Below are 24,747 nucleotides of genomic sequence, written 5' to 3' on the forward strand. Positions count from 1 at the left end.
ACCTCCTCCTAATTAATGGGTCCGTTATTTTTAAAGAAATGTTTGTGAAAGAAGTACAGGTGCATCTCAATAAATTAGAATGTCGTGGAAAAGTTCATTTATTTCAGTAATTCAACTCAAATTGTGAAACTCGTGTATTAAATAAATTCAATGCACACAGACTGAAGTAGTTTAAGTCTTTGGTTCTTTTAATTGTGATGATTTTGGCTCACATTTAACAAAAACCCACCAATTCACTATCTCAAAAAATTAGAATATGGTGACATGCCAATCAGCTAATCAACTCAAAACACCTGCAAAGGTTTCCTGAGCCTTCAAAATGGTCTCTCAGTTTGGTTCACTAGGCTACACAATCATGGGGAAGACTGCTGATCTGACAGTTGTCCAGAAGACCATCATTGACACCCTTCACAAGGAGGGTAAGCCACAAACATTCATTGCCAAAGAAGCTGGCTGTTCACAGAGTGCTGTATCCAAGCATGTTAACAGAAAGTTGAGTGGAAGGAAAAAGTGTGGAAGAAAAAGATGCACAACCAACCGAGAGAACCGCAGCCTTACGATTGTCAAGCAAAATCAATTCAAGAATTTGGGTGAACTTCACAAGGAATGGACTGAGGCTGGGGTCAAGGCATCAAGAGCCACCACACACAGACATGTCAAGGAATTTGGCTACAGTTGTCATATTCCTCTTGTTAAGCCACTCCTGAACCACAGACAACGTCAGAGGCGTCTTACCTGGGCTAAGGAGAAGAAGAACTGGACTGTTGCCCAGTGTTCCAAAGTCCTCTTTTCAGATGAGAGCAAGTTTTGTATTTCATTTGGAAACCAAGGTCCTAGAGTCTGGAGGAAGGGTGGAGAAGCTCATAGCCCAAGTTGCTTGAAGTCCAGTGTTAAGTTTCCACAGTCTGTGATGATTTGGGGTGCAGTGTCATCTGCTGGTGTTGGTCCATTGTGTTTTTTGAAAACCAAAGTCACTGCACCCATTTACCAAGAAATTTTGGAGCACTTCATGCTTCCTTCTGCTGACCAGCTTTTTAAAGATGCTGATTTCATTTTCCAGCAGGATTTGGCACCTGCCCACACTGCCAAAAGCACCAAAAGTTGGTTAAATGACCATGGTGTTGGTGTGATTGACTGGCCAGCAAACTCACCAGACCTGAACCCCATAGAGAATCTATGGGGTATTGTCAAGAGGAAAATGAGGAACAAGAGACCAAAAAATGCAGATGAGCTGAAGGCCACTGTCAAAGAAACCTGGGCTTCCATACCACCTCAGCAGTGCCACAAGCTGATCACCTCCATGCCACGCCAAACTGAGGCAGTAATTAAAGCAAAAGGAGCCCCTACCAAGTATTGAGTACATATACAGTAAATGAACATACTTTCCAGAAGGCCAACAATTCACTAAAAATGTTTTTTTTATTGGTCTTATGATGTATTCTAATTTTTTGAGATAGTGAATTGGTGGGTTTTTGTTAAATGTGAGCCAAAATCATCAAAATTAAAAGAACCAAAGACTTAAACTACTTCAGTCTGTGTACACTGAATTTATTGAATACACGAGTTTCACAATTTGAGTTGAATTACTGAAATAAATGAACTTTTCCACGACATTCTAATTTATTGAGATGCACCTGTAATTGTGCTTAAAATCTGAGAAACACATCTTTTCTCAGTGCAAAGTCTGAACTCAGTCCGTGAATTTGCAGTTTGGGGATTGTATTCCTAGCAGTATTAGTTAATTCAAACCATAGATTTTGTGTCAGTAAATAAATATGATTAAATGTACTTATATTTCCAATAATTTAAGTCATCATTTTTATTTGTGTAGCATTTTTTACAACACACATCATTTCAAAGCAGCTTTACAGAAAATAATGCTTTAACAGAAAAAAGAAGCTGTAATATAGTAATGTCTTTGAGTCATAATAGTGCGGTTTAATAAAAACGTGATTGTAAATTGTGCCTTAAAATAAATAATAAAATAAATAAGTAAATTATATTTGTAGTTAGACCCCAAGTGAGAAAGCTAAAGTTGACACAATATTCCATAAGATGTTGGATAATGGAGAAAAATAACCTTGGGGTAAACCAGGCTCACTGTGGGGGCCAGTTCACCTCTGGCTAAACAGCATGAATATAATCCCAATATTAGTTATTTATGGGTAGTAGAAGTCATGATTTAAAATTAGTAAACTAAGTAAGTGTTGGGGGTCAGTGTTTAAACCAAAAGATTTTGTATAAACTGTAAGATTCATGACTAAAGGCTTAGAAGTCCATCCTGAATTAACTGCCAAAGTGAACACAGATGCATTTTCCTTTGGTATTTGGCTGATGAAGGCTTAAGTTGGTAATTGGTCCATTCTTTAACCAAGGTGATGTAGGCAGAGGTCAGTGAGGTGCACTACAGTTCGACTGAAAGCTTTTGGCTGATTAATTTCCGGCGAAGTCCATCTTAAGTCCAAGTTTCAGACAGTGTCCAGTGAAGTATCCCATGTCTGATGGTTGGTGCTGGCAGCAGTTCATCCTCTGTGAAGTCCATCGTAGTAGACTGAAGTGAAATCTGGCTGGCACAGTCTGCAGTTAGTCGTCATCACTCAGCAACACGTAGTAATGGGAGTCGGGCATCAGGCAGGACCAGAGCTGGATCTGGCAGGCTCTGTTACCTCAGGATGTGTATCCCGAGGTTAAGACAGGGAAACAAATAGAATAATATTAGAGCAGATGCAATTCACTTTAAAACAGGATTATAGAATATGAGAAGTGTTTCCAGTTCCGGCAGACCTAACTAATGCAGCTAATGAGCTGATGGATAAATTAGGTGTATGCCTGGCTGAAAAGATGAGTATTTAGTCTAGACTTAAACTGAGAGAGTGTGTCTGAGTTATACTAGGTATTATTAACAGGCCAGAATTTTGCGATTGTAGTGAACGTGGGTTTTTCGCATCAAACATGAATGTTGGGTGGGATGGGGCCAGGCTTGCAGTCACAGTTCCAATTTATCCCAAAAGCGTTATGTGGGGTTCAGGTCTGGGCTTTCTGCAGGCCAGTCAAATTCTTTCAGACCAGAGTGACTAAATCATTTCTTCATAGACCTTGCTTTGTGGAGGGCCCTTGTCTGCCCACATAAACGATGACAGCAAAATTTAAAGCACACAGTTCTGTAGAATGTCATTGTATGTTGTGGCTTTTAAGATTTGTTTTCACTGGAATTACTGGAATAGCCAAAGTTGTTAATTAGAACGGGGTGTCCACATATGCTGGTCTGATTGATTAATGGTGCGTTCTGACCAGAGGCGTCGAGAGCGTCAAATCGACCGGAAGTCATTCATTTTCTATTGCAGCCAGCGTCTCTCGGCGGCGAGAAGCGGCGCGTCCATGGCCGGCGCGTCTTGGGCGTCAGAGGAAAGTTCAAGTGCGGGCAACATTATGGTAATGAGCTGTGACGCGGTTCGGCGGCAACCTATTGGAATATAGAAGTGCTCCACTCTAGCGAAGTCTAGAGAACACAACAGTGTAAACTTTGGTTCCCACCAAACAATAGTTCCGAAGACAAAATGGAGGAGAAACTAATTATTGCCGTGGCGGGTTTTCCCGTAAAATACGATCTGTCCCTGTTTGCTTACAGGGATATAAATAAAAAACAATTAAAAAAACAATGCGTGGACAAAGGTGTCTGAAATTGTTGGTGTGCCAGGTGAGTTGATGAAGTGGATATTATGGTTTATATAATATTATATATAATATAAATTGCATGCTAATTTTATTGCCATAGCATGCAAAACCGTGCTGCCTGATCAAACGGTAACACATTTTTACCATCAGCGTTTGTCTTAACAACACAATTTTTTTACCAGCTGCACATCACACATAGCCAAGAGCTTACAGATGTTGCTTAGTTTTGACATAGCCTGTAAAGAAGCTATTTATATTTATATTTAATTACTTTCTGCCATCGATCGATTTCTTACTTTCACATTTAAAAGATTTCATGAGGATATACGCTACTTGTGATTGGCTGGATGTTTTGCAGCCCCTTTAAATATAGTTCACAAAACTAAGCATTTCGAACGAACGTTGCCTCCTATTTCAACTATGTCAGAGCGTCCACAAATCTTCGATAGCGTTGTTGGCAGGGCAGCCAGAGTGAATTTTGACGCTCTCGACTCCTTTGGTCTGAACGCACGGTAAGTTGTCAGTGTTTACACTCTTCACGACGTCAGCCCATGAATTGCTTTTTAATAAATGACTCTGCATATTAAACTGGTATAGATGAGAGTATTTAAAAAATGACATACTTGAGCTTTTAACCCTTTTATCAGTGAAGGTAATTGTGATATATTTTGATTACAGGAAAAATACATTGAGGTGGCATCTGAGCTCATTGTGTACACATATTTCTTCTCTGCATCTGAAGACGTCTTAACAGAGGTAAAATCAGTTTGTTGTATTTTAAAGTAGGGACTAAAAACAGTTCAAGGAACGAAAACCAAAAAATTTAAATGTTTTGCAGAACATAATTGGAAATGGGAACAAAGTCCCTTTTTCAATTGTTCCCAAGTGAAAATGTTATTTTTAAAGCTGGTAACCAGTTAATAGCTGGTTAATTTTATGATATTTTTTTTTCATGAAACCAAAGATCAAAGGGTTTATCACAGTAAATTTTCGGAATTGCACCACTTCCTGATGCCCAAAAAATGAGGCTTCAGTCTTTTTAGTAGAACATAAGCATGTTGTTTGATCCTGAAGGAAGCCGCTGCATCACATTTCTTTGCCTAATTGCACATTGTGGATGTAGACTTTCCGTGACATGCTGAAGACCTTTTTGGCAACTATATATATTAACTACATATACATGCATGATAAATCCAGATGCAAGGAAAAATATTGAGGTAAAAAGTACATTTCTTAGTTGTTTCAAAGTCAGCACTGAATTATTGTTAGGTATGATGCATTAATACAGATTTGATGCTGCCGGATTTGGATGGAGAACCAGATCTGTAATTAAAGGGGTCGTGAAATGGAGAATAAAATTTTCCTTGATACTTAGACATATTAGAGGTAACTTTTTTATAAAAACATACTGTAACTTTCAGAACTCAAAAACTTCCTCCCCAGTCTAAAAAGAGCATTTATAGTTGCCACCCTGCTGAAACGTCTCGTTTTGAAATTTGTCTTTTCGTGACGTCACGAAGCATTGCTTATTTGTATTTACGCATCCCACAACATGCGTCATCGCACTCATGGCCCCGCCCACTTGCGAGCAGTTCAAGCCAAGTGAGCAGGCCTTGTGTGGCTAACTAATACTGAACACCAAAGGAGACCCTTCTGGCTATTTTGAATTATTTTGTATATAAACATGAACTACACAGACTCTTTGACCGCTGCCATGTATCTCGCCGCTTTTAAAAGATGCAGTGTCAAGTTACAACTCTGAAAGGGAGAAGCAATTCTCTTTCATTCAGCTGCTGCCTCTTGTTGTTTTTGCACAACAATATAAAAAATATTTGCACAATAAAACCCCAATATATACTAAAAAATGGTGAGTAAAACAAGAAACAAATACTTAAGACACATTAAAATCCCGTGATGGAGACCGACTCTCAGGCTCTGCATTACACTACGGACCCTTTAAAAATGAGACTCTAATCCAGAGTCAGTACACAGTCAGCCACAACAGCCCACAGTACCCAGAGAGTCCAGGGGGCACTCACAAAAGTGCCCCAATCCCTCGGCCGTCCATCTAGGGCTGCAATTGCCCCTCCCATGGTCAAGTTCTCCCCGACATCCTAGTCCCTCCTTCCGACGACACTCCATACCAGGGACATGGGACCTGCCGCTGTACTGACATCCAGCACTGCTGAAAAAAAAAAAAAAACAGTCTAAAAACTACAGGTGCTGGTCATATAATTAGAATATCATCAAAAAGTTGATTTATTTCACTAATTCCATTCAAAAAGTGAAACTTATATATTAGATTCATTCATTACACACAGACTGATATATTTCAAATGTTTATTTCTTTTAATTTTGATGATTATAACTGATTATAGCCTGTTTAAAAAAAAAAAAAGGCTTTAACAGGACCAATGCCGTGTGAATGTAAATAAATTACTACAGAAATATTACTGTTGTACTATATTAAAGGAATAGTTCACCCAAAAATGAAAATTCTCTCACCATTTACTCACACTCATGACATCACAGATGTGTGTGACTTTCTTCTGCTGAACACAAATTAAGATTTTTAATTAGTAATTAAGAATATTTCAGCTCTGTTGGTCCAAACAATGCAAGTGAATGGGTGCCAACATTTTTACGCTCCAAAAAGGACATAAAGGCAGCACAAAAGTTATCTTTAAGACTCCAGTGGTTAAATACATATCTTCAGAAGTGATATGATAGGTGCGGGTGAGAAACAGATCCATATTCATTGAAATGTTTTGCTAGAAATTCTTTTCCCTGCCCAGTAGGGGGCATATGCATGAAGAATGTGAATCATCAAAACACAAGAAGAATGTGAAAGTGAAAGTTAAAGTGGAGATTGACTGAGCAGGGTGAATTTATATTAAAAATGTACTAAAATATTGATCTGTTTCTCACCCACACCTATCATTTTGCTTCTGAAGACATTGATTTAACCACTGGAGTCATATGGATTACTTTTAATTTGTTATTAATGAATGTCAAACTGTTCATTTTGCATCTTATTACAAGACTACTTGCCAAATAAATAAATAAATGCACATGAAACATTGATTTTATTAGCTTACTTGTAGAGATCACAGAGTGCTACATGAAGCAGGAGAGATGGCTCGCAGAGTTGTGGTTGATACAGAGCAATAACAGACAGCAAGATGGCACCATTGACCAATCAGAATAGAGTATTCCAGGCCACCATGTAATAAATTAACCTATTCAATATTATATTATAATTAATTATTACAATTTGTAGGTAAAAATTGTTGTTCATTTGTAGGCTTACAATATGTTGGTACATTTACCAATTTTAATATGATTAACAAATACATTTATATTTATGATGAATAATATTCTTCCATGAACTCATTTAGTGGAAAACATGACTTTAAACTTGCAGAAACCCTGTTTTGCTGATAAGCAGTGTTACATGTTCTAAGGCCTTGTTGAATGTTTTCCCCAGCCTGGCTACACAATTATCCCTAAAATATTTTAGCTGTTAGAACAGCTGAAATCACTGATAATATTCAATATATTTGTCAAATCAGTCTGATAATGGCAGGTACGTGTTATACTGGTGTGGGGGAAAACAATCCCATCATGCTGAATTTATTTCTGCTGCAGATGTGGATGTTTAGATGTAAGATTCCACATGTATCTCATATCTTGTCACCGAATTGCTTGCATTTTTCTTCTTTCAGCCTTTAATCAAATGTCTGGTGACAAAATATCAGTTGTAGAATTTTTGCTTTTATTTGAAGTGAAAAAAAGCACACAAACTTTCTTTAAAAAATGTATTTCTTATTTTTATTTTCCACATAGAAATGAATGGTAACTATATTAACCAGGATTTGTTTGTTATCTAGAATTATTTACGGTATATTGAAGTTCCCACGATAACAGTATCGTCTAAGTTAATTACCGTGATATTCCATATTACCGAATGCCGTCACATGCCTGCTCACAAGATATACAGACCAATTAGTCATTATTGGCCACACTTTAAAACATATTGGCTTATATTTTATGAACAATTTAACGAATCAAAATTATTTAGATAACTTTTTTTTCTGGAGGGTCTGTAGATGATGAGGAAACAGAATTTTTTATTTATTTTAGCCCTTATGGTTTGGAAGGTATTAGCAAAAATTCAAATGAACTTTTTATAGTGCCACCTTGTGGGCAATTCTCACCAAATTTGGTATACAGCCTAATATTTGTGTCCTGTAAGTGCACGCTAATTTTAATAATGATCAGCCATTCAAAATGCAAGTTATTAGCTGCTGAAATTTGATTGGCTGCTGGCAGCCATTTTTGTTGATTTGTCAAATCGTTCTTGTAACTATATGTTAGAATGTGACCAGGGTTTGAAATGAACAACCGCCAAAATCTGTAGTGGTGGGTAACTCCATCACTCTTACCAGCTACTTTGGCAGGTGGCATTTTCAGGGTTTTTCCTGCATTGAAAATTCTATGAATATCGGGCGACTCGGAGCCACTGACTAAGCAAATTGAATGGTATTCACGCCTCTCATAACTTACCCGCACATCTTAAACCACCGCAGCGCACATCATGCTGGGTGTCCACTGGCGCGTGGTAAGGGAGGTAAAACAAGCATTTTCAATTCATTTCAATTGGAGCCGAGCGCCAAGGTCGCGATGTGGATTTTCATCTGAATTAATTGAAAACAGTGGACACACACGCGTACACGTATGGTCAGCGTGCTCCAGAGATAAGAAAACTGGAGCTCTGGGACAGCGCAGAGCGAAACTTGCGTGATTAAGTTGGGCTTTACGTACTCGATATCAGGGCGGCCGGCGGAGACCATAAAACTTATGTGACCCAAAGCACACAAACTTTCTTTAAAAAATGTATTTCTTTTTTTTATTTTCCACACAGAAATTAATGGTAACTATATTAACCAGGATTTGTTTTCCCCTATGGTAAATCATGTCCAATAGATCACCACCATTGCTGACTGTATGTGTGTGTTAATGCAAGTCTTTAGTTGTAATCATATTAAGGATTCAAGTCTTAGCTGGTGTAAAGGAAATTCTTGAAACTTTCAATTTTATAGATTGAGCTATGTTTGAAATCACAGTAAATGTATATTTTATTGTTGCTTTTTTGGCAACCAACATTTAGAATTGGATAATATTTAAAGCTTTGAGGTGCTTGAAAAAGATGATTTAGGTACCTTAAAAGTGCTGGAAAAGTGCTTGAATTTCCCTTTTAAAAAGCTGTACGAACCCTGGTAAAATACATACATATTTAATTAGGTACATGAGCGATTTACTGGAGACATGTGCAGCGTCATTTTATTCACCTTATTCAGCCCCGCCCCTAATCCACACACTGCTCTGCCACATTTTGTCATCTAACTTCCTGTTTGTATTGAACTACTGAGAAGTCTACTTTTGTAGTTATGCTTGGCTCAAAAATATTTTATCGGCACATTGCACCCTGTTGTAAGAAGCCTTTATGTTCTTGTATTTATTGTAATTTCTTTCAAGCCGCTTTTGGTGCAGTAAACTTAAGATATTTGTCTTTCTTTTTCTTGCCTAAGACACATTAGGGAGAGTATTTAAAGAATCCTGTAAATGCATTTAAAAAAATACAGAAACGTATCATTTATCAAACTTTCACCTCAATCGTTAATCCAATTTAATTGTGTATCAAATTAAATTGCATCATTCTGAATTTGCAAAAAAAAATATTTTTAATCAAATTGAAAACCTATGAATCGTGAAACGAATCATTTCACTTTCATCCCAAAGATTCACACACCTATTATATACCATTCTTTTATTTAGTTGTAACCGGTTACCAATTAGAAAGGAGGCTGTGGAACACCGGAACCGGAATGAAAAAAATACCGTTTCTGTTCAGAATGAACCAAAATGAAAAACATTTAGATTTTAGTCCCTGTTTTAAAGACTTAGAGAGATAATAGTTCTCTCCAGTGGTGTCTCTAAATTAGGGGCAGGCCGAGCTGTATCCCACCAGATGTGGTGCTGTTGTGCATTCATTTCAATGAATTGTATGCTATTGCTTTGAGGTGTTGTTAATGCATTTGTTTGTATTAACTTACAATTAGGACTGGGCGATTAAAACAATATAGATATTTATCGGGAAAAAAAAATACATTATCAATAATTAGCTTTTAAATAATTTCCAATATTTAGCTTATGTTCCACATCTTGGCGATCGGATCAGGCATGTCACGCTAAAAACACAAGCAGTTTGGCAAAGTCATATACACAACTAGCTAACTGAATCACAGTCATGAAATGAGCCTGTTAGGAAGTATTAGCAGGCAAAGCAGCTACATAGACCTGCTGTGATGGAAACCGTTAATTAGGCTCGGTAGCCGCTAGCTTGCTATTCGGCTAATATTATATAGTTGTGTGCTGACCAAGACAGCACTGACAATGCAATAAAGCTACCTGACTGAACACAACAGCAACTCTGACGTCAATGCCATTGCTCTTTCTTCTTGTGATATTTATTGGCGGCCGGCAATCCAGTTTATGGTGCATTACCGCCACCTACTGAGCTGGTGTGTGGATTGTCACAGGAAAATCTTTCAGTGGAGACAAATGTCAGTTGAAGATGATGAAATTGGCTAATGTGGGATTAAATCCTAAACTGAGTATACTTTAAAGGTAGTTAACCCTCTTGGGATTACTTGTAAACAAACAAGATATGTTTACATTCATTCTTGAGGTCTAACAAACATGTGGAATGCATTTTCAACCCATTAATGGTATTGAATTTATATCAGGATAAATATTGATATTGAAAGATATGAAAATTGTTGCTAATATGCACAGCCTTTGACAATTTGTTTATATTTGGTTTGCTTTCACTGTCACTTGAGCTGTTTTACGTGGATGTGTATGTTTTAGTGGTGTTTTGTGCTGAGATTAAATTATTCAGGATGTTTGTACGGGGCATTATTTTCAGAAGTTGTGTTATAAAAAATATTTTTCTGTCACTAACAGACTATGTTGTAAAATTTCCATCATGATCTATTTTTATTCGTCATACTTGTTTGCATTTATTAAGTTCTAGGGCTACATTTAAAGGCATTGCATCCATTATAATGGCCTGTATGATATATTTTTTGACTCATTCTTGAGCCTGGTGAAACCAGTGAGTTCTAGGGTGAAAGTCCTACCTGCCAATCAACTGCTGCGCTAAAGCAAGTTTTTTAAACTTTGCTGATTAAAGTACATACTGAACTTTTTCTGTGTGCCTGATATCAACATAAAGTGTCACAGATGAGAAGCATACACATCTCTGATCCTCAGTTATTAAATTTACTCTTATATATTTATATTTATAAAATAACTGACAGCTCTCCTCTAAACATGATGTTGGCACTTACATTAAATGCAAGTATTGTCAGAAATGATACAACCTTTTTTCGCGCTTTTAGTTTTATACTTATGTAAAGATTTATGTATGCAGTCATGAAATAAGAAACCCTCTGCTTGAAATCCGAACACAATTGGTCAAAATGGATGCATATAACCTGATGTAAATGGCTTTGGCGCCTGTTAATATGCATATTAACGCATCTTAATGCTGAGGAATAAACAAGGCAAAGACACAGCCAGAGTGTGTGAGAGTGAAGTCAAAACTGATGCACTAGGTTAAAATTATTTTCTTGTTTCTTTTTTATCTGTCAAAATGACAAACAGCATTTGGAATTATCAGTCAATGTTTCAAAAATTGGTAAGTGATGGAGAATTTTCGGTTAACGCAAACGCTGGTATTTTGGGTTAAGTTATTGTGTCCCACCAGAAATAATTAGCCTGAGGCGCCACTGGTTCTCTATTCTTGAAAACCCAGTACATTCTATGTCTTTTACTGCAGTCTGTGACTTTGCCTGAGCTGCCTGCAGTGGTTGTCTTCAAAGATGGAACATATTTCACATATGACGGTAAGTGAACAGAACTTTAAATCATCTAATAATGTATATTCATAAGTCCTATGTCGTAGTTGCCTGGAATTCTGTAGAAAAGCCAAAATTCCATTTTAAAGGAATATAGTTGTAATAAAAAGCACACAGGGCTCTTTAGCTGTAGGAAATGTTGTAATAACGGCAATCCTTCTGTCAGGTTTTAGTGTCCAGCTAGCATTTTGAATGCATATTACCCTTGTTGTTTTGAAAAAAAAAAAAAAAAATATTCTGATAAAAATTTCGGTCAATCACGGCATATGGTGGTAAAATATTTCTGAATAATGACCGTTCTCAAGAACAACACTGTATCACTGATCGCTTATCTGGGAAAGTTATGTTTCTTACATGACTGTGCTCGTGTTCTGTCACATGTTCTGTCACTACAAGTAAGCCAGTAAAATAATTTCAAATCAAACCAATGTCATGTCCATTGATTTATGACACAGGATAATGTACAGTCAGCTGGATATTTTCCCAAATAAAACCCCTTCAGGGTTATTGATCCCTCCACTTTATATCAGTACCTGATCACCCTGTTTCTGTTTACTTGTAATAATGACGACTGACTGATTGCGTGAATCTTGCTTATGCGCCTATCAAATGTTCAGTGTGTCTTGCCTGATCAACCATGATTACGCTTTGGAACTTTGAGACTCATGATTCTTCACAGGACTTAAAGTAGCATCTAGACATGGCAGTTGAGTTTGAGCCCGTCAGAGCAAACTTCATGACTGTACTGTTGGGTGCAATGACAATATGGCGTGTGCCAGAGTACAGAGCTGTAGTAAAACTGTAAATATAACGGAAATTAGACTTCAAACAAATGTAATGTTCGGTCAAAAAAACAAACAACTGTTTGTGTAATTTCTATGCCACAGTCTTCAACAAATGGAATTGCAAAAATAAATATAGCTGCAAGCAGCAATCATCAGGAGCCAAGCACACATGGACCTTATTCACAGCAGCACCATATTTGATATTTGATGGGGATGAAAACAAGACTGTTAGGGACAGACTTAGGCCTTGTTCAGACTGCCACTAAAAATCCGATTTTTTTGCATATCCAGATTGTATCCAGATGAGTTTTTGATAGTCTGGACAGCAAAAAAACCACATGAAATCTGATTCAAACCACATCGGGAGGTGGTTTCAAATGCGATTGAAATCTTATTTTTTCAGATGAAATCTTATTTTCTCAGTCTGGATGCTCTGGCTGCTCAAATCGGATTTCAGATGGTCTTTTACGTACTCTTAACGTGACAGACAACGTTGACGTAAAAAATCGGTGACTGCAGCACGGAACATCACAATATTTACCAGTCTCCTCCGTTGCTGAGTTTTTTTGTGTGCAACGGAGGAGTTCTGCACCGCAACTGGACAGGGCGCTTATTTGGAGTGCCAGATGATGCACCTCCATTTTTCCCGCTTCTGTTTTGAAAGCATCGTCATGTGGGAGCGCCTACATCGTTACCAAAGCAACCCATGCAGATAGGTTGGTTATGTCTGAACGTGCAAATCTGATTTGATCACTTGCAATTAATAGTGCGGACAGTCTGCCTGAAAAAATCTGATTTGCTTGCAGTCTGAACATAGCCTTAAAGTCTCTTCAATGGGTTGCACAGGTTTTTTTTTTTTTTTAATCATTCTGCTGACAAAACATTGAAAAAAGCACCCCCTTTAAACAGCTTCATACAGCGCATGCAATTGATGAGACTGTAAGTCTGCCCCAACTTTTTTTCTTTTATTCACAATTAATGGCTGTGGCTAGATATTGATTATTCGTGTTTTCTTTATGCACATGTTAACACATTAAACACAAGACCGTAAAGTGAACTCTTTGAAGGGTTTGACGACTTTCAGGAATTTCTTATCTTGTCTCTAGTGGAGAAAATTGGCACTACATCCTGAATCTGTCTTTAATTTGAATAAAAACTAATCATATTGATGTGTTGCTGACAACAGAAATTGATTAAATTTGGCACATGTAATCAGACTATCCTAGTGTGCATAATTTTAATAACCAAATTTACAGAATAGATCCTGTGGAGGCCCTGGAAACATTTGTTTGGTGTCAAATTTCAACTGCTTTGATCACAGTTGCACAAATAAGATTTTCCCCCAGCATAAAAAATTTATGAAATTTTGCATGTTTGGTTGTCCATGTGTTTTAAGTTTTAATATTGAAACAGTATGAAATTTTCACATCATGATAATTGCTGAAGATTTAATCACGGTATACGGTATTATCACGGAATTGAAATACATTACAAAAACAGTTTGAACAGATAAACAGATTTTATTGATGTTTTCTTAATAACAGGTTTAATTACTTTTTCAATACCAAATTAGCCTTTTAAATTAACAGATAACAAATAACTTTGAAAAGAACCAATAACATTTAAAAAACTACCAGCAACACAATAGATAAATAGCCAAATAGAACTTTAAGTTGATGTCTTAATATTTAAATGGTGACATGGGGCGTATGACATGGGGCCGCTGATCATTACAGATCAGTGACCTACATCTTATCTTGTTGAGGCTAATGTTAAAGTAAGGCTAGAATAATTTTATCGGGGTAACTACTAAGCTGCAACATGTTTTTTTTATTTTATTTTTTTATTTTTTTATGGATAGCAAGCCAGTTGCTAATATATAGCTAGTTGCTAACTACAAAATTAATAACCGCAAGTTTACTCGCACTTTATGGCAACGTACGATTGCGTGGCATTCCAACTTAATATTCAAATCATCATTGTTTCACATTGCCATTATTAATTACAGGACATAGTATTAGCTGATTACAACTGTATTTTAGTTGTTACTACAAGATGCAAATGTAACTGTGTTGTTAGCAGAGTTACCTACTCATCAGCCACTTAAAAGCAAGAAGGCAAATAAAGGGTCAGCTGCGTTCCTCCTTCAGCCATGCTTTTGTCCACGTTGCTTTTGTTTACATCAGAGTGCGCATTTTTCATTTGTACCGCATAATTTTGTGAATCTTGATTAGTTGATGGAGAAATAAAACTACTGTGCGATCTAAGCAATTTGGCTAAAACTTTATCTAGAATTATTTACGGTATTTTGAAGTTCCCACTATAACAGTATCGTCCATGTTAATTACCATGATATTCCATATTACCGAATGCCATCACATGCCTACTCACAAGATATATAGGCCAATTAGTCATTATTGGCCACACCTTAAAACAAATTGGCTTATATTTTACGAACAATTTAACGAATCAAAATTATTTAGATAACTTTTTTTCAGGAGGGTCTGTAGATACTGAGAAAACAGAATTTTTTATTTATTTTAGCCTTTATGGTTTGAAAGGTATTAGCAAAAATTCAAATGAGCTTTTTATAGTGCCACCTTGTGGGCGATTCTCACGAAATTTGGTATGCAGCCTAATATTTGTGACCTGTAAGTGCACACTAATTTTTATTAGCTGCTGAAATTTGATTGTCTGCTGGCAGCCATTTTTGTTGATTTGTCAAATCGTTCTTGTAACTATATGTTAGCATGTGACCAGGGTTTGAAATGAACAACCGGCAAAATCTGTAGTGGCGGGTAACACCATCACTCTTACCAGGTGGCGTTTTCAGGGTTTTTCCTGCATTGAAAATTCTATGAATGTCGGGCGACTCGGAGTCACTGACTAAGCAAATTAAATGGTATTCATGCCTCTCATAACTTACCCGCACATCTGTACGTGGTGAATGAAACGTGCTTTCGCATTCTGGGTGTCCACTGGCACGTGGTAAGGGAGGTGAAACCAATTGAAAGGTCCAATTGAAAGGTCAATTCATTTCAATTGGAGCCGAGCGCCAAGGTCGCGATGTGGATTTTCATCGGAATTAATTGAAAACAGTGGACACACACGCGTACATGTACGGTCAGCGTGCTCCAGAGATAAGAAAACCGGAGCACTGGGACAGCGCAGATCAAAACTTGCGTGATTCAGTTGGGCTTTACGTACTCGATATCAGGGCGGCCGGCGGAGACCATAAAATTTATGTGACCCATTTTAATTCTACAGATTATATTCTAGTATAAAGCTCTATATGAAGTAAGTCGAAACCCTCAAACTTCTAGAAAGCCCCTTCATTATAAACAGCACTGATGACGTAAAGAGGAAACAAATAATAGCCTAAAAAAACCACATCATCCTTACTAAAGGTTTTTTTATTTTTTAACTGCAGTAGAACTAACTGGTAACTAGTATAGATTAATATTTAACCTGAGTCTATTAGACTGTATTTTTATTAAAACTGTAAACATTTTAATTAAAGTTTCTAAGTCAGTGAGTGTAGTCTCAATTATTTTTAAAATTTTAATAAAGTTTTGTCTCTTTGCCAGTGTTTATCGGCATTGACCCAAGAATATTAATATTTGCATGTTTCGTTGACGCATAGGATTGCTATTTGTGAACCATTCATTAGTTCCTTCCTAGTTGCTTCTCCAAAGGCAAATATTTCACAATTTGTCTAATTACTCCTCAGATGTGTGCTGAGCCACTAGTAACATTTTTTATTTTGTTTCTTTTGCATGAGCTAAGTGTTTTTATTAGTCTTTGAAGAGTGTCATTTGAAAAAAATAAGTTAGATTTAATTGTAATTTTATGTGTATAGATTCTTTTTTTTTTTTTTTTGGTGCATTGTTAGTGGTGTATGTTGTGTTTCAGAGTATGAAGATGGCAGCTTGTCCTCGTGGGTAAATCGCGAGCGCTTCCAAAGTTACCTTCAGATAGACGGTTTCACGCTCTATGAGCTGGGAGAAACAGGTAGCTATTGCTGCTTTTTTAAAGGGGTCTTGCATGACCATAGATCAAACAAACAAAATATTTGTCATTATTTTAAAGTACATCATTATCTGTTAGACTGAAAGCTCACTACTAGGGTAGCATTATTTGTACACATACTTTGGAAATTATTGTTGTTGGGGCAGATTCTTCATGATGCAGTGCATATAGATATAGTATCATCAACATCAACTACTCAATGATTTCTTCATAACTGAAATCTCAGTGTTTTTTGAACAATGATGAATGTGGATCAATGTCTTTTTCTGTCCTTGCAGAAAGGTACCTTTCAGTAAATGTGTCTATTCTTTTTCTTGTGATATCATGTGACAGGTAAACTGGTGGCGATTGCAGTTACTGATGAGAAAGACCCAACAGAGCAAAGTGTCAGGTAGAAAGATTTTTTATTTTATTTATTTTTTTATTTTTAGTGTAGGTCTGCCACTATCATGACATTTTGGCTGACAATTAATTGTTTACATTGAACTCCACGCATTAAATATGTCATTTATGGATTTGAAAGCAAATATTACACAGGAGTTAGATGAAACAGAAAATCTCTAGAATATTTCAGTTTTTTTTCCCCACCCCCACTGTGGTCTTAGTTCATTTTCTATTCAAACTGTTGTTTTTTGGAACCCAGCCAACCACCTGAATATTATTTATTTTTTTTTAAAATTACATAATATTGATGATGATGATTATTGTTGCAGTTAGTGGTGCTCGCTAAGGCAAGCACAACTATTACTGTGGTTAATAATTAGAGTTAGGGATTTCAATCCTGAACAGAAGTATTATTACATGATGCTATGATGTCAGTCATGTTTTCTTTTTGTGTCTAAAGAATTGTATAACAGAATTTATCCATTTGATTTTAGGTTAAAAGGTCTTATCCAGACAGTTGCTACAGAGCACAGGGAGCAGTTCAACAGGTGAGAGCAGCATCACACATGCTTTCACATTTCACATGGCTTCATTTACATCTCTATTGTAAACAGTGTGTAGTCAGTTTCCATTGGCATGCAGAACTCACATCTTCATCTGAACAAACTTAATTTTCCTTATTGTATCATTTTCAGACGTCTCCAGTAGAGTTTGAGTCTGTACATACAGTGACCCCAAAAAGTATTTGGAAACTAAAAACGTCTGAATGTCATTGCATTAGACTTGAAGTGTCGCACATTTTAGATTTACCACCAGTGGCGGATCCTGGCATGAAGATATAGCCAGTCGGCTTGGGTGGTGCAGGATGCAGTTCCCGCACACAATTCTGTATTGTTCATTGTCGTTTAATGGGATTGCACTCGCTCTCTGTACCTCCCACCTTCTCATTAAAAATAAATTGTGCCCTAGCAGGTTACTTTCCAAGCGGGTCCCTGTACTATTCCAGAGATTATCTTATTAACATGAGACACTAAAACATGTTTTTCCAGATGTTAACAGATTTGTATGTGTTGCCCATTATACACTCACAGAGCACTTTTTTAGGAACACTATGGTCCAAATAAAGTGCCTGACATGGTCTTCTGCTATTGTAGCCCATCCACCTCAAGGTTTGACATGTTGTGCATTCTGAGATGCTATTCTGCTCACTACAATTGTACAGAGCGGTTATCTGAGACTGGTCATTCACCTTTGACCTCTCTCATCAACGAGGCATTTCGTCCACAGAACTGCCGCTCACTGGATGTTTTTTTGTTTTTCACAACATTCTGAGCAAACTCTAGAGACTGTTGTGCATGAAACTCCCAGGAGATCAGCAGTTACAGAAATACTCAAACCAGCCCATCTGGCACCAACAATCATGCCACAGTCAAAATCAAATTTTTTTCCCCATTCTGATGGTTGATGTGAACAATAACTGAATCTCCTGACCCGTATCTGCATTTTATGCATTTCCATTGCTGCCATACATTTGGCTGATTAGATACTGGCATGAATAAGTAGGTGTACAGGTGTTCCTAAGATTTTAATTTCAAGGTGTAAGTGGTTAATTTTTGGATTTTTGGGGCTCTTTTCTTCCAACAATCGATTTTAACAGGAGAGTTTATTGATCTATGAACAGCTGGTCCGATCAGAGCTTGTTTGTAAGTCGCAGTCTGAAGCAACGCGATAGCATCACAAACACCATTTATCCTCACAGTGAGTTTGTTAACCGATCAAACCACTTGTACTTGTTAATCAATGTTGCATATTATAACAAAAGTTATCAAAAGTTATTTAAGATGCAAAAGGGCATTATATATTTTACATAGCACAGATGGTTTGTCATTTATTACATGTGCATAAATCACAGACAATAAAATTACCTGTGTGTATTTTTGGATTTTATTTGTGAGCTTACAAAACAATATATAATGTATTTGAACATGTTGTTGTTTTGAATTAAACCGTGCATTTGTGAGAAACTTTGATACTGTTAACTCCATTAAAGCAAAATAAAACTGGATGGGAAATGACAGTTGGTGCGATCTCTCTCCCCCTTTCCCCTTACTCCACTGCTTACCACATCCACTTTTCTCTGCATTTTTCTAAACTGTGATAAGAACTGAAATGTGCTGAAACAGGGGGTTTCAATGATTTAGGCAGTTAAATTAATTACCAATTGGATGTATATTTGTTTGAGATTTCAGAAAAACATTTGTGGCAGGGAATAAAAATATGAAATTGAAAGCTTACAGTTGTGCTCAAAAGTTTGCATACCCTTGGAGAATTGGTAATATATGTACCATTTTTAAAGAAAACATGAGCGAGCAGGCAAAACACATTTCTTTTATTTCTTATGGGATTCATATTCAACTGTACGTTATAACAGAATGGCACAATCATAAAACAAAACATGGCAACAAAGAAAAAAATGAAATGACCCCTGTTCAAAATTCTGCATACCCTTAGTTGTTAATACAGTGTATTGCCCCTTTTAGCATCAATGACAGCATGCAGTCTTTTGTAATAGTTGTCTATGAGGCCCCAAATTCTTGCAGGTGGTATAGCTGCCCATTCGTCTTGGCAAAATGCCTCCAGGTCATGCAAAGTCTTTGGTCGTCTTGCATGAACCGCATGTTTGAGATCTCCCCAGAGTGGCTCGATGATATTAAGGTCAGGAGACTGTGATGGCCACTCCAGAACCTTCACCTTTTTCTGCTGTAACCACTGGAGGGTCAACTTGGCCTTGTGCTTAGGGTCATTGTTGTGCTGGATAGTCCAAGAGCGTCCCATGCGCAGCTTTCGTGCAGAAGAATGCAAATTGTCTGCCAGTATTTTCTGATAACATGCTGCATTCATCTTGCCATCAATTTTCACAAGATTCCCCATGCCTTTAGAGCTCACACACCCCCAAAACATCAGTGAGCCACCACATGCTTCACAGTGGGGATGGTATTCTTTTCACTATAGGCCTTGTTGACCCCTCTCCAAACATAGCGCTTATGGTTGTGACCATAAAGCTCTATTTTGGTCTCGTCACTCCGGGCAGAGTTATAACCAGGCTTTTTTGTGGCATTGGCGCAGTAAAGGCTTCTTTCTGGCAACTCGACCATGCAGCTCATTTTTGTTCAAGTATCGTCGTATTGTGCTCCTTGAAACAACCACACCGTCTTTTTCCAGAGCAGCCTGTATTACTCCTGAGTTTACCTGTGGGTTTTTCTTTGTATCCCAAACAATTCTTCTGGCAGTTGTGGCTGAAATCTTTCTTAGTCTACCTGACCTTGGCTTGGTATCAAGAGATCCCTGAATTTTCCACTTCTTAAGAAGTGATAAGTGAACAGTACTGACTGGCATTTTCAAGGCTTTGGATATCTTTTTATATCCTTTTCTATCTTTATAAAGTTCCATTACCTTGTTACACAGGTCTTTTGACAGTTCTTTTCTGCTCCCCATGGCTCAGTATCTAGCCTGTTCAATGCATCCACATGAGAGCTATCAAACTCATTTACTATTTATACACAGACACTAATTGCAATTTAAAAAGCCACAGGTGTGGGAAATTAACCTTTAATTGCCATTTAAACCTATGTGTGTCACCTTTTGTGTCTGTAACTAGGCCAAACATTCAAGGGTATGTAAATTTTTGATCAGGGCCATTTGGGTGATTTCTGTTATCATTATGATTTAAAAAGGAGCCAAACAACTATGTGATAATAAATGGCTTCATATGATCACTATCCTTAAATAAAAGACAGTTTTTTTGCATGATCAGTCATATTTTCAAAATCAATGCCAAAATTTCACAATTTCTGCCAAACTTTTGAGCACAACTGTATTTAAAAAATGAATGGGATATTTAAAATCTGCTAAACAAACACGTTGAATATGTTACCAAAAAAGAGCCTTTTTCTTTTATGAGTGCAGGTATTTTTCTATTCCCTCATTTTTGATTGTAAAAAAATAAAATATATATATTTTTTTAATCTTAAGCCATACATTCAACACAAAAGCAAGCAAAATGAAATAGAAATTAAAACCGATTGGATCTCATATGCCATAAAGCCAAGCTTACATTACACAGCTTGCTGTCGGCGCCCTGCAACTTACAGTCATGTTTTTCATCTTGCTGGTGTGAACATTTCAGGGCCCTTATTCACCAAAAAAAAACAAAAAAAAAAAACCTTAAGGCTAAAAATAGCTCCTAACGCTGAAATTTAGGAGCAAATCTTAAAAATTAGTGGCGTGTCACATAATTTTAATGTAAGAGTAATTCATGAAACATTTGAACATTGACCTTAAAAAAAAAAAACGTGTCGACTGAGTTGTGAGGGTGTTATCATTATTATAAATTAGAGATGCAGTTACCACTCCCACACACCGAAACAACCCAATTACACCGGAGATAAAGGTTTTGTGTGTGTGTGTGTATATATATATGTATATATATATATATATATATATATATATATATATATATACTCACTACCGGTCAAAAGTTTTGAAGCACGCTCATTCTTTATTATAATTTTTTTTTTTTCACATTTGAAATGATAGTAAAGTCATCAGAACTATGGAATAACATAACTATGGGAATTATGTTGTGACTAAACAAAATCCAAAATAAATCAAAACTGTGTTATATTTTAGCATCTTCAAAGTAGTCACCCTTTGCCTAGATTTTGCAGACATGTACTCTTGACATTTTCTCAACCAACTTCTTGATGTATCACCCTGGGATGCTTTTTAAACAGTATTGAAAGAGTTCCCATCTATGTTGGGCACTTATTGGCTGCTTTTCTTTATTATTTGGTCCAAGTCATCAATGTCAAAACCCTTTTTTTTTTTAAATTAAATTGTAGTTTTATAATGAAATAAATTAATATGGTGGCACAATTATATTTTTGTCTACAAAACTAATTTCAAACATTTAAGCATACGCCTTCAGATCAAAAGATTTTTAAGATCATGTGAAACATTTCAGTCAACTTTTGACCGGTAGTGTGTGTATATGTGGATATATATATATATATATATATATATATATATCATTGTCTGTCTTCGCTGACAAATAGTGGTTCCCTGTCTACCAATCACTGAGGGTGATTTAAAATAGTGCGCTCGTTAAACATGACGTCATCCATAGCAACAAGGTCAACTCTGCCTTAGGCCAGGCGTACACGGTGAGTTCTGACACTCGGGAGGTCGTGAGCCCCTGCACACGTTACGAGTCAGTTTATCTGAAAATCGTACAGTTGCAATGTGGTACACGACACGACTTAACTACCTGGAGAATTCCGGAGTAATCGCATTAATTTTGCGCTATTTATCATTATAAGACTTAAAGCCAGATGAGGACATTGCTTTAATTTCTTGTAGCTTGCGATTTAGAAAGCTCATCTGCCAATAAAAAAAAAAAAAGGATACTTATTACAAATGCTGTCCAAGATTTGACAGATTGTGATTTTATGACTGCATACATCAATCATAATGTCAGTGTGTTGCTGCCAGTTACTGCATGATAATGAAGTGCACAAAGTGTACAAGATTAAAAAGAAAGTGTGGAAAATTTGTTTACCGTTTCTGTTGGTTATACTTGGATTTAATTTAAGCGCAAACATGACGTTTAGTGCAGAATTCTGAGTTATTTTAGTGGAGTAGGCTACCTGAACTATTCAGCTTTAGATGTATGCTACATCCTTCTCATCTCTGTCACCGCTTGAATGTTGATAGCAGACATTCTGAAGAAGATCCGTGAGGTCTTGTCCATGGAAATGTGCTTTAAAGCCGCACACAACAAAGTAAAAAAAATCTTGTTTTAGCACAGCTGTTGATTGGCAGGTAGAACTTTCAACCTAGATGTCCTTTGTTTCACTAGACACGCGTTTGGAGAGATAAAAAATTTTTTTTATCACATATCGAATGAATGAAAGTATGACGAATAAAAATAGACCATGATGGAAATTTGAAAAAACTGTCCGTCAGAGTGATAAAGATTGTTTCCTAGCACAATCCGAATAGCAAATGATTTGTTTGAAGAGCAGAGAACAGCATGGAATCTTTGGAGAGGGAATTAACCGCTAATCCACCCGTGACCAAAGTTGATTTGGAACATCTCCTTGAAAAGCTTGAAGATCTTGAGAATAGAAGCCGCAGGAATAACGTTCGAATTGTTGGAATTCCTGAGCATGAGGAGGGCAGAGATATGGTGAAATTCCTAGACAAGTTTTTCCCAAGGCTGCTCGACATAACAGGCCACAAGCTGGAAATCGAGCGAGCTCACAGAGTGCCAGCTCAGAGATCTGCTGAGGGAGATAGGCCCCGATCGATTCTGGCAAAATTTCTGAGATCATCCGATAAAGATCTTGTGTTGCACCAGGCGAGGAGCAAAGGGAAGCTTTCTTGGAAGAACCATAATATTTTCTTGTTCCTGGACTTTGCGAGTTCGACGAGAGAAACGCGATCGGTTCAAGGAATGCAAGAAACTCTTACATCAGAAAAAGATCTCGTTTGCTCTAATGTTTCGGCCAAACTGAGAATAGAAACGAAGGTCGGTCGTAAAGTATTTACATGTCCAAATCTGGCAATGTCTTTTATAGAATCAATGTCTGAGTAAACCATTGGATGTTTCTCATGTGAGTGGGCCTGACTCGCTGGGCGACACTTTGGGTTTTTTGCGTTGGCTCTGCCTAGCGGCTGGAGCTTGTTTTGTGAATAACACTTTTCCTTAAAGAAACTTTTGTATTGATGAAAGATTGCATTTGCATTGAAGTTCCCGGACAGATTGAGAGTGGACACTACGGATGACCGCAAAATACACTATATTGCCAAAAGTATTCGCTCATCTGCCTTTAGACGCATATGAACTTAAGTGACATCCCATTTTTAATCCATAGGGTTTAATATGATGTCGGCCCACCCTTTGCAGCTATAACAGCTTCAACTCTTCTGGGAAGGCTTTCCACAAGGTTTAGGAGTGTGTTTATGGGAATTTTTGACCATTCTTCCAGAAGCGCATTTGTGAGGTCAGACACTAATATTGGACGAGAAGGCCTGGCTCGCAGTCTTCGCTCTAATTCATCCCAAAGGTGCTCTATCGGATTGAGGTCAGGAGTCAAGTTCTTCCACACCAAACTCGCTCATCCATGTCTTTATGGACCTTGCTTCGTGCACTGGTGCGCAGTCATGTTGGAACAGGAAGGGGCCATCCCCAAACTGTTCCCACAAAGTTGGGAGCAAGGAATTGTCCAAAATCTCTTGGTATGCTGAAGCATTCATAGTTCCTTCCACTGGAACTAAGGGGCCAAGCCCAGCTCCTGAAAAACAACCCCACACCATAATCCCCCCTCCACCAAACTTCACAGTTGGCACAATGCAGTCAGACAAGTACCGTTCTCCTGGCAACCGCCAAACCCATACTCGTCCATCAGATTGCAAGATGGAGAAGCATGATTTGTCACTTCAGAGAACGCATCTGCACTGCTCTAGAGTCCAGTGGCAGCGTGCTTTACACCACTTCATCCGACGCTTTGCATTGCACTTGGTGATGTATGGCTTGGATGCAGCTGCTCAGCCATGGAAACCCATTCCATGAAGCTCTCTACGCACTGTTCTTGATCTAATCTGAAGGCCAGATGAACTTTGGAGGTCTGTAGCGATTGACTCTGCAGAAAGTTGGCGACCTCTGCGCACTATGCGCCTCAGCATCCGCTGACCCCGCTCTGTCATTTTACGTGGCCTACCACTTCGTGGCTGAGTTGCTGTCATTCCCAATCGCTTCCACTTTGTTATAATACCACTGACAGTTGACTGTGGAATATTTAGTAGCGAGGAAATTTCACGACTGGACT

The 24,747-nt window shown here is 37.5% G+C and overlaps 1 protein-coding gene across 1 annotated transcript in view; it reads left to right on the forward strand.

The window, feature by feature from the left end:
- tmx3b (thioredoxin related transmembrane protein 3b) overlaps nucleotides 1-24,747 on the forward strand; it is a 209,146-nt gene that overhangs the window by 119,114 nt on the left and 65,285 nt on the right. Inside the window, exons 8-12 of the mRNA XM_051683054.1 lie at nucleotides 4,354-4,431; nucleotides 11,582-11,648; nucleotides 16,358-16,456; nucleotides 16,808-16,865; nucleotides 17,353-17,406. Of these exons, the coding sequence (XP_051539014.1) occupies nucleotides 4,354-4,431; nucleotides 11,582-11,648; nucleotides 16,358-16,456; nucleotides 16,808-16,865; nucleotides 17,353-17,406 (356 nt within the window). The remainder of the gene's footprint in view (nucleotides 1-4,353; nucleotides 4,432-11,581; nucleotides 11,649-16,357; nucleotides 16,457-16,807; nucleotides 16,866-17,352; nucleotides 17,407-24,747) is intronic.

Source organism: Myxocyprinus asiaticus, chromosome 41 (genome assembly GCF_019703515.2).
Source record: "Myxocyprinus asiaticus isolate MX2 ecotype Aquarium Trade chromosome 41, UBuf_Myxa_2, whole genome shotgun sequence".
In the NCBI taxonomy this organism is placed as follows: Eukaryota; Metazoa; Chordata; class Actinopteri; order Cypriniformes; family Catostomidae; genus Myxocyprinus; species Myxocyprinus asiaticus.